Source organism: Chroicocephalus ridibundus, chromosome 7 (genome assembly GCF_963924245.1).
Source record: "Chroicocephalus ridibundus chromosome 7, bChrRid1.1, whole genome shotgun sequence".
Lineage (NCBI taxonomy): Eukaryota > Metazoa > Chordata > Aves > Charadriiformes > Laridae > Chroicocephalus > Chroicocephalus ridibundus.
In genome coordinates, this window is record NC_086290.1 from 26,232,331 (window position 1) to 26,245,929 (window position 13,599).

The 13,599-nt window shown below is 40.6% G+C and overlaps 2 protein-coding genes across 2 annotated transcripts in view; one reads left to right on the top strand and one right to left on the bottom strand.

Annotated features, from left to right (window-relative positions):
- Positions 1-5,198, bottom strand: part of CIR1 (corepressor interacting with RBPJ, CIR1) — a 24,866-nt gene extending 19,668 nt beyond the window's left edge. Inside the window, exons 1-7 of the mRNA XM_063342153.1 lie at positions 5,017-5,198; positions 3,526-3,620; positions 2,911-2,984; positions 1,994-2,007; positions 1,848-1,903; positions 1,439-1,487; positions 1,114-1,231 (exon numbers count right to left, since the gene is read on the bottom strand). Coding sequence (XP_063198223.1) covers positions 1,114-1,231; positions 1,439-1,487; positions 1,848-1,903; positions 1,994-2,007; positions 2,911-2,984; positions 3,526-3,620; positions 5,017-5,088 — 478 coding nt within the window. The 5' untranslated portion in view covers positions 5,089-5,198. The remainder of the gene's footprint in view (positions 1-1,113; positions 1,232-1,438; positions 1,488-1,847; positions 1,904-1,993; positions 2,008-2,910; positions 2,985-3,525; positions 3,621-5,016) is intronic.
- Positions 5,197-13,352, top strand: SCRN3 (secernin 3). Its single transcript, XM_063342155.1, has 7 exons — positions 5,197-5,435; positions 5,539-5,720; positions 6,442-6,641; positions 7,319-7,531; positions 10,137-10,299; positions 10,661-10,841; positions 11,305-13,352. Exons 1-7 carry the CDS (start codon positions 5,268-5,270, stop codon positions 11,458-11,460), a joined length of 1,263 nt encoding a protein of 420 aa, XP_063198225.1. The 5' UTR covers positions 5,197-5,267; the 3' UTR covers positions 11,461-13,352.
- Positions 13,353-13,599: the final 247 nt, after the last annotated feature.

The window sequence follows — 13,599 nt, forward strand, 5'->3', positions numbered from 1 at the left end:
ATAAGAAAGAGGCAAGGAAATTATTTAATGTTTTAACCTACTGAATAGAAAGGCTGAGAATGTCAACTACAGGATGGCTAATACAATGGTATAACCATCAGACAGTGCCTAAAAGCAGCAGAATGTAAGAGGCACTATTTTCTTTAACTTCCAGGCCTCATTTCAAAGAAATGACATATCTAAGTGATCTAATTCTGAAAAGGAAAGTTGTTGGTAGGCTAAATATGTAATAAAACTAAGAGCTACTACATAAAATAGATAACCTGAGGAAAGACAGAAGAAAACTGGATGTTATCAAGTACGCAATTTTAATAGTATCCCTGCAAAACTGAATACACAACATGGCACTTGACCTTAAAGCGCAGTATGGCAAGTCTGAAGACTCACCCACATTACCAGGCGCCTCTTTAACATGCCAGAATTTCAAGAATCTTAAGCGTTACGAACTTGGGTCAACTTACAGAAAACAAAGTATAGTAGGCAAAAAGTTATTCAATTTGAATGTTTATGTCCACTTCTTCAAACCTCATCTAACACTAAATGCTGTGTGACTTCAAGTAACAGGAAAGCTAACAGAGGAAAATAATTGTACTTGGAGAAGCAGCAAGAAGCCAGCTGAAAGAAAACCAGGCATTTGGAAATCTAGGTTTCAATTGCTTATCCACTTACAGAAGCACAATTACAGATATTTGAAAAACCCAAACCTCTCCTTTTTTCCAAGTGATTAACTTGGATATACTGATATATTCCAGCTTTTCCAAGCAGTTTGCCTGAATCTGAACTGGTACAGTCTTTAACAATCTATTATGTTAATTATTTTTTTTTGTGACACAAATATTGTTATTCTGATGTGTCACTGCAGCTTCTGCATTTTTGCCACAGACAGAATCAAAGCAACAGTCACAACGGAATTTTCATTAATAATTAAAAAATTAGGTCCCTGTAATTTGAAATAATTAATTGAAATTGTGGGTCCTACATTTGGAATACAGAAGCTTTTTTCCCTGTTTCATCAACTCTTTGAAATATGATAAACTCAGACCTTCTAAAATTGAATGTGATGAGCTCCCCAAAAATATTAACCAGCACCTTTAAGAGATATTCTCTGCCTACCTGAACCATCACTGGAGACTGAACTCGCATTAATTCCAGAAAGGCCAAACAAGGGACATTCTCGATCAGTATTCACATGTCCCCACTTGTGGCATTTAATACATCTCACATTCCGCACCTAAAAGGAAAAAAAAAATTGACCTAATTTAGTTAACAATACAGCTTACCATTTACAGAAATGTCTATGTTATTAGGCATAAGAGAAGCTTTTAAACTCACTGAGAAACAGATGATAAAATTAAGAGAGTCCATGTGAATGTTCTGCAGTTAGATAATATTTGAAATATACCCAAGACATCCACAGAGTGAAATTTATGTAACTTGCCTGGATACCAAACGGCTGATCTCTGATATTCATATCATCCTTAGCATATCTGTTACACAAACACAAAAGAAAACAAATACTCAATTCACTATTTTCCTAAAAACCATAATAATATAAAACTACCTTTTATTGTTAAGTGTGCATCCATTTCAGAGTTATACTTCTGGTAAACATTAGTTTTAACAGTGTTTTAAATATGGATGTAAAATTGAAACAAAAACTAAGCTGGTCAAGGAAATAGTTCCAGTTTACAAGTTTTACTAATTAACTCCCAGGACATGACAGGATTACACCAGTGATCTGCTCAAAAATAAAACAGGAAAAAAAAAAGGGGAAAAAAAAAAAGAAAAGATTTGAAAGAAGTAAGTAGAAAAAAATATTTTATTTGGATAAAATCCAGACATCTTACTTTTCTCGAGGGGCGACTTTTTGCCATTCGAATTTGTACTCAGTCTCTCCTTCTTGCTATAAAACAGAAAACGTGGCAAGTTTGAAATTTTTTTTTAATACATTTTAAGTAGGAAGAAAACATAAAGAAATGATGTAATGAAATACCTCTTTAGTCTCCTCTTTGAATTTTCAGAAACCATGGAAAGAAAAGAAATGATACATTAATTATACATGTAAAATGCAGCTGTTGTCTAAGCTGGAGACAAAACATTTTATGCTATATACTGATACAACACTGCGAATACTCAGAAAGTAGCTTTATTTAAATAGAGTGCACATATAAATAATCAGCCTCTAGTACATAGTTACAAATCCTGTAAAACCCGAACCATCTTTTAAACTACATTGACTTGATATACAAACACAAAAAACTTTAAACTTTTTTTGCAGAAGTAGCAACAATACTTAATTTCAAAAGCTTAAAAAAAAAAAAGGATTTTTTAGCAAAAATCACTAGTTTAAAATTTCATTTGCTCTAAGCTTAAGAGATTACTTTAAAAGCTTTTAAAGTTAAATAATTGCAAAATTTGCTCTACAAGAATGAGCCCATCCAACTATTTCCAAGGGTTTTCGTGCATATGGGAAAGATGCATTTTAAAGGGAACACATTTTCTTTTAAAGGACATACGTTTTCTTAGTTCTGCACCTACATTCAGATTTTGCTAAAATTAAGTTCTGATATGAGTATCCACCAGGTACTTAGTAACTTTTATCTGTTTTTCCCTTCACATCGAACTATTGTTTAAAAAAAACCCCAAACAAACAACCCTAACCATTCTCAGTTTGAAAGAAATTAAAATAGTGTGAGATCAAAATTATTACATACTATAAATCTCTGCATATTTGCACAGGAAGAACTAAAAGTCATACCTTCTAGCATTACCTCACTATTCTAGCTTCTATCCACCAGGTACTTCTAGCATTACCACACATTATTTTAAAATAAAAGACACTATGCTTATTTCTTCAGAGGGTTTTCAGCTTTGCCTGACTGTCTGCTCATGATCAGGAAAACAGAATACCTTTCTTTGCTCCAGGTGGGGCCTCATACATGAAATTAAGACCATTCTTCACACGCTCATCACCCATAAGCAACCTAAATAAAAAGGACAGAGTTTGGAGTGTTACATACAAAACATTGACTTTGGTATTACTTATTAAAAAGAAAAAAAAAAAAGAAATATGCGGCAGGAAATTGTGATAATAACTGGCATTTTTTTCATTCGTTAATTTGAATACCGGAAGTTGAATGTCAAAAAACCTGAGAGACCAGTCAATACTTTTGCGTGCTCCATTGTGTATGAAAAATCACACATTTCAGTCAACACTGAAACATAACTCTGTGTCCACAGAATTATGGAGGACAGATTTCTGTGTGATTCAGATACATTGCTATAGAAGGTTACCTGCTGTTCTGTGCAACATAACATATTTTGAAATTAATTATGTGACACACACAAGCCATTTTAAAGAAGTTATTGTGACCCCTGCTTAATCAGACATCAACGTATGAGTCACTGTGCGCTCCTACTACTACGGTCAGTGGGAGACAACATTTCAAATAACTCACAATGAGACATCCTTCACTGCCATGAGAATAAGAGACAGCAAATATGGGATCTTACGCCAATTCTCACCTATTATCATAGGATTCCTGTTCTTTAAGATACTGTTGCATTAATTCTTCTTGTTTCTTCTTATCATATGATATTTTCTGCTCCGCCATCCATACCTGGTTAAAACAAGTAAGTTTCTACTTTAAACAAACATAAAACCTACCGCAAAATGTAAAAATACTTAACTGGCTTAATCTATTGAAAATACTTAACAAGGGAAAATTCCCATTCTAAGCATGTAAGATATAGCATATGAAGTACGGCCAGCAGGTCAAGGGAGGTGATTCTGCCCCTCTACTCTGCTCTGCTGAGAGACCACCTGGAGTACTGCATCTAGCTCTGGGGCCCCCAACACAAGAAGGACATGGACCTCTTGGAATGGGTCCAGCAGAGGGCCATGAAGATGCTCAGAGGGCTGGAGCACCTCTGCTGTGAGGACAGGCTGAGAGAGTTGGGGTTGTTCAGCCTGGAGAAGAGAAGGCTCCGGGGAGACCTTAGAGAGACCTTCCAGTACCTGCAGGGGAACTACAGGAAAGATGGGGAGGGACTCTTTATTGGGGAGTGGAGCAATAGGATGATGGGTAATGGTTTTAAACTGAAAGAGGGGAGATTTTGATTAGATATTAGAAGAAATTCTTTACAGTGAGGGTGGTGAGGCACTGGAAGAGGCTGCCCAGGGAAGCTGTGGCTGCCCCATCCCTGGAGGTGTTCAAGGCCAGACTGGACGGGGCTTTGAGCAGCCTGGTGTAGCGGGAGGTGTCCCTGCCCAGGGCGGGGGGGGTGGAACTAGATGATCTTTAAGACCCCTTCCAACCCAAACCATTCTATGATTTTCATAGATTATGTCAACAAATGAACTTCACACAAGCAGTAATTTTGATAAGCTAGAAGTCCAACAACGTTTAAGAACTGAAAAGACAGGGGAAAGTTTAGTAATGCAAAGGGAGGCGCGGTCTCAGAAAACACCCTGGGTGTGCCACTGTCCTCCCCGCCACCACTCTTCCTCACCCAAGTCCCGCCAGACCCCAAGCCCCGGGTTCTCTCGGGAGCTGCTGGCATGGGGAAGGAAGACCTGGAGCCAGACCAAGGCAGGTGTGAGATATCGGGAAATCACACCACGACAGGTGGGGGCTTTCCTGGACACCATAGGGTGCCCGTTTATCCAGAGAACCAGGTGTTGAAAAAGCTGAAGCCAGGAAAAGGCAACAGTTACACACACCTATCAAACCTGAAGCTCCAACTATTTCTTAACCTTTTTCCTGCGTCCCCCCCGGCTTGCCCCGGCCCCGGCCGCCCCACAGGACGGCGGACATGCCCTTACGCACGCCGCTGCGGTGCCGGGAGCCCGACACCTTCCCCCCTCCCCGGGTTGTCACTAGGCCCCGTCCCAGCCCCGGGCTCCCCCGGTGCGCGGCGGACGCGCCCTGACCGACCGGCCGGCCGGGTGGGCGTCTGAGGGGCTGCGGCGCCTCAGCCCCGATCAACGGCTCCCGCCGCCGGCCCCCCCCTCACCTTTTTGATGTTGGACTTGGAGGCGGGGTGAAAATCCTTCTTGCACATGAAGTTGGCGAACGACTTCCCCATGGCGGCGGCGAGGAGGGAGCTGCTGCGCTCCCCTCACCGACCGGGTCCTTCAGCCGGCCGCCTCCGCCGGGCCTTCCGGGTCGGCGGGCGGGCCTTCCTGCGGGGCGAGGCACCGCCGCCGCTCAGCCCCGCCCTGCCCCGCCGCCACCGGGCCCGGAGGAGCCGCAGCCGCCACCAGAATGTCCCCCCGGCCGCCCCCCAGCTCCTGTGACACCTTCGTGGCGCTGCCGCCCGCCACGGCGGGGGGTCGCGTCGTCTTCGGGAAGAACTCGGACCGGCCGGCGGATGAGGTGCAGGAGGTGGTGTATTTCCCGGCCGCCGTCCACCCGCCGGGCGCGGCGCTGGAGGCGAGTTAAAAAAAAAAACACCCTTTCGCCCTATTTTCTGTGTATTTTTGAGCCGAGGCGGGGGGAAGATGGTAATTGTGTTGCGCGGGCCGGCTTCTTGCAGTGTACCTACGTGAGGATCGACCAGGCGGAGAGGACGCACGGCGTGGTGCTGAGCCGGCCCGCCTGGCTGTGGGGCGCCGAGATGGGCGCCAACGAGCACGGCCTCTGCATCGGGAACGAAGCGGTGTGGGGCAGGGAGGAGGCGGGCGGCGAGGAGGCCCTCCTCGGCATGGACCTCGTCAGGTTTGCACGGGCCGTCCCGGTAGGCGGTACTGACTTCGCAGTTGGGTTTTGAAGGAGCTGCTTTGAGTTATAATAGGCCGGGGGTGCGTGTGTGGGAAATAGGCGCTTTCACTCTTCGGAAGACGCGTCCGTCTCTTCTGCTATTCTAGCCGTGGTTAAAAATAAGTATTTCTTGGCACAGGCATTAGATCTCTGCCCATGAGAGGTATCAGGGGCTAGAACAGAATCTGTCGAGGAAATCATCAGACCTTTCCCTCTCCTAGCGTTTGGGCCTTTTCCTAGGGTCTGTTCTCACTGCCTGTTTCCGCCATCTTTCACACACTTATTTTGAAGTTTCAGCTTTAGCTGCACATCTCCACATAAATGACAACACCTTCTTGTGCCTGCCCTGCTGGGTGTCAGTGTAACTCATTAACTTACGGAAGGCAGTCAGTTCTTGGTAGTGTTTCCTCCCAGTCCTGTGCCCACACGGGAACTCGCAGACCTTTCCTAGGAGCCCTCTCCCTGTCTTTCTGTATTTCCATTTGGTTGTTTTTCCCTGTGTCAAGGACACAGAGGGCCCCCTTCAGACAAGCCCTTTAAGTGACTTGCTCCTTTCTCTTACCAGATCATACCAGCATCAGGTACAGAAATAGCACTCCCAATTCAATTTGAATAGCCAGGCTGAATGTATGTGTGTAAAGCTTACAATTCCAAAGTCAACATCTTCCTTTTGTTTTAGGCTGGGACTCGAGAGAGCGGACACAGCTGAAAAGGCTGTTACTGTCATAGTTGATTTGCTAGAAAAATATGGACAGGGAGGAAACTGTATGGAGAGTCAGATGGCATTTACATACCATAACAGTTTTCTGATAGCCGACCGAAAGGAAGCATGGGTGCTGGAAACATCAGGAAAATACTGGGCAGCAGAAAAAGTAGAAGGTATGGATGATGCTCTTTGTTTTAAACATTTCAAATTGCAATGAAAATTAGCAGTTTTCCACTTTTCTTTTACCATTTCATTAAGGCATCAAACTGGCCGCTAGATATGTACAGGAGTTGCTTCCTAGGGCATCAGTGTGCAGTGGCTAGCAGTTTCACAGAGGAGCTGAGTCACAGGGGGCCTTTTCAGACTCAGAGATGACCACTTCTGCACTTGTAAAACAGAGGACTGCAAGAAGGTCAGTGTGAGAATGACAGCAGTATGTATGGTCTTAATGATAGTGGCAGTCGACGGCAATTTCATTTGGTGGCAGGGTAGTACTGACAGGATGCGTGTATTGGGCCCTGAAGTGGCTGATTCTTGCAGTGGACTTAAAAGGACAAGCTATGTCTTTGGAGGTCTAAGAGGGAGAATGTAAATATAGGAATAATCAGGGCAGAACCTGAAATGTGATGTTGGCAATAGAAGTGAATGAGTCAGAACTGAGTGGCAGTGGAATTTCAATCAGAAGGATACATATAGCCAGTGAGAGAGAACCAAAACTAAACCACAGGACTCACAGATCTTGTAGGAAACTCTTCAGTGCATAATTTGCTTTAGCAAGCTAATTCTAAACAAAATACCAAGAAAAAGCATTCCAGGCATTAAAATGATTCTTTCCTCACCTTACAAACAGGTGGCGTACGGAATATTTCCAACCAGCTCTCTATCACAACCAAGATTGACAGAGAACACCCAGAACTGAAGGAATATGCCAAAAGCAAGGGCTGGTGGGATGGGAAAAAGGAATTTGATTTTGCTGCCACATATTCTTATGTAAATACTGCCAGAATGACCACAACAAGAGGCCGATATTGTGAAGGCTATAAACTTCTGAACAAACATAAAGGTATCATTTTTTATATTTTAAGATATGGAAAGCATTTAGTGAGCTGCGTTAATTTAAATCATAAATTATTAGAAATCTGATGCAGGCAGTCATTCACATGATTTGGTGCACCAGAATCTACTAGAATAACTTTTTGCCTGAAGGAGAAATGCTGAACTTGAACTCTTCTATCCATTTTTGCCAATTTGTTGATAAGGAAAAATTAAAACAAGGGTCAAATATCAATCACACAGAGCTACAGTAACAACACCGAGAGGTCATGTTATGATCATATCACTAAATACTCCATAAGACCTAGCTCTGAAACATTTTGGTAGGCTGTATATTATTACTGTACTTCTAAGAAAAAAACAAACTCCAAACCAGAGGCTAAAACAGACTCCCAGTGGTTTGCAGCCACAGACAGAACCTTATGAACAACTTCACTCTAGTACCCTCCATGTAGACCTAAGACAACAGCACAGCATTCAGATACTTATCTTGCATTTATTTTTTGAGATTTGTTTTTAAATCTTCGTAGTTTCACTATAACTGCTGGTCTAACCTTGTGTAGTCTAATAAAACACACCGAGAGCAGAACAAAATAACTTTCTGTACTCTAAGCAGGTGCTCCCAATCACTAACTTGTTCACTTATTTTTCAGACCTCTATAGAAAGAAGCTATTACTTCTCTTCTAACTGCATCCACCTGGCAGGTTTTTGCTGCATCTGTATTCACTTGCTCATTTGAAGTAATTAATCTGAACCAAAATTACATTGCAGCCCTGTATTTTTTTTTATTTATTTGGCTGAGCTCTGCCAGACCAGGTTTGGCATTTAGTTAATGCGTCAGAATGAATTACCTCTTGCTATCCTGCTCTAGCGATCATGTAAATCCTGCATTCATTTTGTGAATTGCAGGTTCTGAATACCGAAAGCATTTTCGTAATACCTGTATTTACTTGTACTATAACAATGCCGAGATTCTATGAGTGTTTTCATTCTAAATCCCCATTTGCAGGCATTTACCTGAGCCATTTTAAAAATCACACTAGGTGTTCAGGTTATATCAGCCTCATATGGTTTCAGTTTATCTACACTTACTTTAAATAGGTGCCCTAACTAAAAGCTATTTGGTTTACAGCATCAGTAAAATCACTGGGTTTTTTAATCTACCCTTCCCACCTTTTTCACTCAGTGGCGTTACAGTTTTTTTTCCAGGCTGCCTACCATGTGAAGATAAACATTATTTATATTTCAAAAAACAGGGAATGTATTTCAGGAATACAAAATAATGAAAAAGTCTAGTGGAAAATATGCAATGCCTTCTTTCCTGCTGGACAGGTTGCCAACTTGCAGTTGACAAACTGACTGTAGCTTCTTTTCTTTATTCATCTAGCCTGCTGATGTCTTGAACTCTCTAACTTTCCCAGGCACCCGTGGGAACATTTAAGAGTGTTTCCTTGCTGAAATGTAGCGCTGCACGCCTGTCTACATGCAATTTGAATTGTGTATAAAAAATAATATTGGAGACATCTGAATTAGCAGCAGAGTGATTATTTTAAGAGGAAACAGCAAGGCCATTTAAAAAAAAAAAAAGGTTCTTTATGCAGCTAGAACTTCAGTGAGGGAAACACTAAAAGATTAAATGGTAAAAGATACCTTCAAGTAAAAAAAAAATTGAATGAACTAATGTTTTTCTGCCATGGGCATATGTTTAAGTGCTATACCAAATTTGAAAAGAAAACCACAGCAAGTGCTGCCTGTTAGAATACTGGATTGCCTAGTGGTACCATGCCAGTACTTAAGCTTCAGTGTACACTACATGAACAGCAAGATCATTTGAACAGTAGATGCAGAGGCATATGTAGAAGGGGGTTTGTTTCATCTAAGTGAGAAGAAAGAGTTATTTTCACAGAGACATTTGGCACTGTACCCCACATAGGTAGTTGATTAAGACTTCTTTACAAACAGATGTACTATTGTAGTTTCTGTTGATTCTTAGTATAGGACAAGTTGTTAACGCCAGTGCATCCTTTCAATTGTCAACTTGAAGCCTAAGTGCTTGGAAGGTTAGATTCTTAAAAAAAAAAAAAGTGACAGTCTTGGCATTTTATTTTCAAAGTTACACACTAAATCCACGCACAGTTGTTGTTATTTTTACATTTCCGAAGCAACCTAGTGGTATTAGCTGTGTACAAATACCAATAACTATTATAGTGATTTATCTTAACTTCCACACAGTGCTCACAAAGTTCAGCCTTTAATCCATGCTACTAATTTTCATCTGAAAAGTTACTGTGTGAACGACCATTTGCTAGCCATATGTATTTTACCTTTCTGGAAAGCATCATGTGTTGTCATCCTCCCCGTTTTCTAAGTCATAAATGTTACAGCTCATTATCACATACTCTTTGAAATAAATACTTTGGGGAAAGCAATAATATTTTTAAGTGTGTTACGTATTAAGGCATGCTGTTAGGATGATTTTTTTTTTCTGCCAACATGGACAAACTAAAATTGGCATTGCCTATTAAAGGAAAAGCACCCAGTTGTAGAGAACATGCCATTTAGTAGGTATTATAATTAGCGCTGCGTGCAAATAATTGTATTGTATCTCAAATAGGATCTATCACTTCTGAAATAATGATGGAAATTCTTCGTGACAAGGAGAGTGGCATTAATATGGAAGGTGGATTTATGACAACTGGAAGCATGGTGTCTGTATTGCCTCAACAGCCCAATCTCCCCTGTATTCACTACTTCACTGGAACTCCCGATCCTGCGAGGTGATGTAGCAGCAAGTAATTAGGATAAAAAGTTGCAAATACCTAAATGAAAAGATATGTAATTTGTCTGATTATAGTCCTTTTTGCTTTGGGTTTTTTTTCTCCCTCTGAAAAAACACAATCAAAAAGTAGGAGGATCATAATGTACATAAATGCCATCTACCAACCTACCTAATGAAACACTGCTATGACACCGAGTTAAACATCGTTTACGAGTGGTTTTGGGTTTGTTCGTTTGTATTTTTTTAATACTCTTTCTTAAGGAATTAGAAGAATGGGGGAAAACACAGCAATCTACTGACTCAACAATTTTAACAGAACCGTATCAGTAAAGGATATCTGTTCTATTTTCTCTTTCTAGGTCTGTATTCAAGCCTTTCATTTTTGTGCCCAATATTACTCAGTTATTAAAAACTATCTCCCCTACATTTGGGCATGATGATCCAGTTAAGAAGCAACCACGTTTTCAGAGTAAGCCAGATCGAAGACATGAGCTCTATAAAAAACATGAAAGTGCTGCTGTAGTTATGGAAACTATCAAGGTACGTTGATTAAATTAGATTTCAATGCGAGCAGGTGGCTTATATAAGCTCCTTGCTCACATTTTGTTAATGTGACACCACTTAATGCCCTTTGATGGATTGTGAAGAACACTGTAGTGCACCAGAAGCCCATCATCTTGCATCTGGCAGGCATATGTTGCAAACACTAAAAACCGCAACTAGCACTTTGCTGTACCCCCAGGTTTAGCCCCAGACAACTTATAGGTGCTGCTCGCCTGGCAGAGAAGCAGGCCACACGGACTCCGGCACTAGTCAGATAATGGGAAAATGCTTGAGCAGTCACAGGCAAATATACAGCTCCTGGTAAACCAACTCCTACCAACGCAAACTTGCACCCTAGAAACTATTAAGAGGTTAAAATAAGCACAGTGGAACAGAATTTTGTTAGATTGAACACTACATACTCTGTATAGTTTTTAGTGAAATGTGTTTCTTTTTGCAGGGCAAAGGTAAAGAGATGCTGAAAGAGATAGAGAAGTTGGAGAAGCAAAAGATCAGTGAAATGGAATCAATCCTGCAAAACGGATGTCTTGATGCTGACCAAGTGGTTAACCTTTTTTCACAGTGTGTAGAAGAAGAACTCAAGATATATAGCTAAAAGTACTATTTGAATGTGGTAAAATTAAGTTTTATGATTAACTTTCCTAATGAAGTGGCTACATAGATTACATCCTATTTTCAGTGTACCAGTTAGTATGGATGGTTTTAAAGATGGAGATTCATATTCAGTCCCAACAGCTTTTGGTGGTATGCAGCAATGCTGAAAAGGCTCTTAAGAGACAGTGGCTTTGTCTGTACATGGCATGAAGCTGGCAGCAGAGATAGATTGATATTGACAGATGCAGTTAGAATGTGATAGCTTGACTAAATTGCAGAACCACCCTATCTCTGGGTGAAGAACACTAAGATTTGGAGAAATCAGTTCTAGTGTACGCACATGTAGCTTCTATAGTCAAGATAATTGTAGCAGAATTTCACAGTCTGAATTAAAATGGCCATGCTGAAGGACTTTTCTAATATTGCACTGAATAAAAAGGAAAGTGATATGCAAGTCAAGTAAGGTTGATATTCCCCTGCTAGATAACCATTCTAAGATATGTTTCATATATGAACCTTCTACTCCTTCAATGTAAGATGAGGCTAAGAGTTCAAGCTGTATTAAAACCACATCACAGATACAATTTTACCCTGATTTGTTGTGAAATCTGATTACACAGAATTCAAGAATGTTAGGTATCCTGCAAATTACCACACAATTTTCACTTCCCTATTTTCCCCACCCTGCTACTGAAAAATAAATTAACTTATTTACATACCAATATGATTATTGTCAAATTGATTCTGCGATATGCTCTCTAACATCATATGGGATTTTTTTTAATGTTTCTTGAATTGTTTCTTTTTTATATCAGGCAACTAGAAAGGAAGAGGTTGGGGTACACAAGTATATACATGTTCTCAGCAGGACACTTAAAAGTCCTTTTAAATTTTTTCACTTCATATAAAACATTTTAACCATGACCTGTCTTGCCAAAGTTACCAGACTATACAGTTAATTTAATCAAGCTTTTTGCCCTGCCAGGAACTCTTTCTCCCTGATCCTGTTTAAAAGTAATGATTAGTATGTGACACTACTTTTATTATCCATGGCAAGGGACAAACTGAGCAAACACCAAAGAAAGAAGATTCTGGCTTTACTACATGATCAAGCAGGATAAAAGGTATGACTGGAAGGAAAAAATCCCCAACAAAACGACACCAAACCCAGGACTTTTGCAAGCCTTTGTAAGTGAACATGTAACATGAAACAGAGCATTAGAGCTGCGGTAGCAGTATGTGAGATGACACAGCATCCCCACAGAAAGATCATGCTTTGATGACTTTTCTATATTTAGTCAGTTTCTAGAGTCATCTCAGATGCTAAAGATGGGGCTACATACATACAGTTTTCTCATTTTGTAAACTGTTCTATCCCCCTACTGGTAAAAAAAGTATAGGCAAACAAAAGAAATACATATACAGTAAAGTCTGCAGAATGAATATGGCAATTAAGAGCTTGGCAGAATTTGTTCTTCCTGATCCTACAGTGAAAGCAGAAGTTAGTTTGGGATACTGTGTTCAGATCCACAGGAAGAAACTGATGGGTCAGGAAAGATTCTTGAACTTGCTAGTTCGAGTGATCCTATGCGTACCAAGTAGCAGTAGCCAGACTGAGCAGCAGGTAAGACTGTGAAAGTAAGCTTGAGTTGACTGTAAACTTTTTCTGCCTGTTTTACCAAAAATATTTCTCTGAAGTTCAATAGTACTGTGAATGTTCGTGAACTGGAAGGTATTTTTAGAAAAATTTTGCTATACTTACCTGTTTTCCTCATGGATGTCTGTATGTGACCATCATGTATATATTTGTCCCATTTGTGGTCATCAGCTGTTCCACACTATGTCTTTGATAACTTCAAACCATCAATAAATGCTGGGTAAAACTGCTGGAAACCAAGGTATGAGTCGAGTTTACAGGCAGCATAACAAAACAAGAGAAACAATTTTTTGCTACAATGCAAACACAGGGAAGTTACACAGGAATGAAAGCAATGAAGGTGGTGGAGCAGGCCTTTAAGTGAACTTCTTGGCCACTTAATCATGGGGTGGCAATTAACCAGGTTAAGCGTATCGGTCTGGTTGTAATATAGGTAGATACAGTCCAGCTGTTCCTCGAGTTTCTGTGCTGTTTTTTATTTAC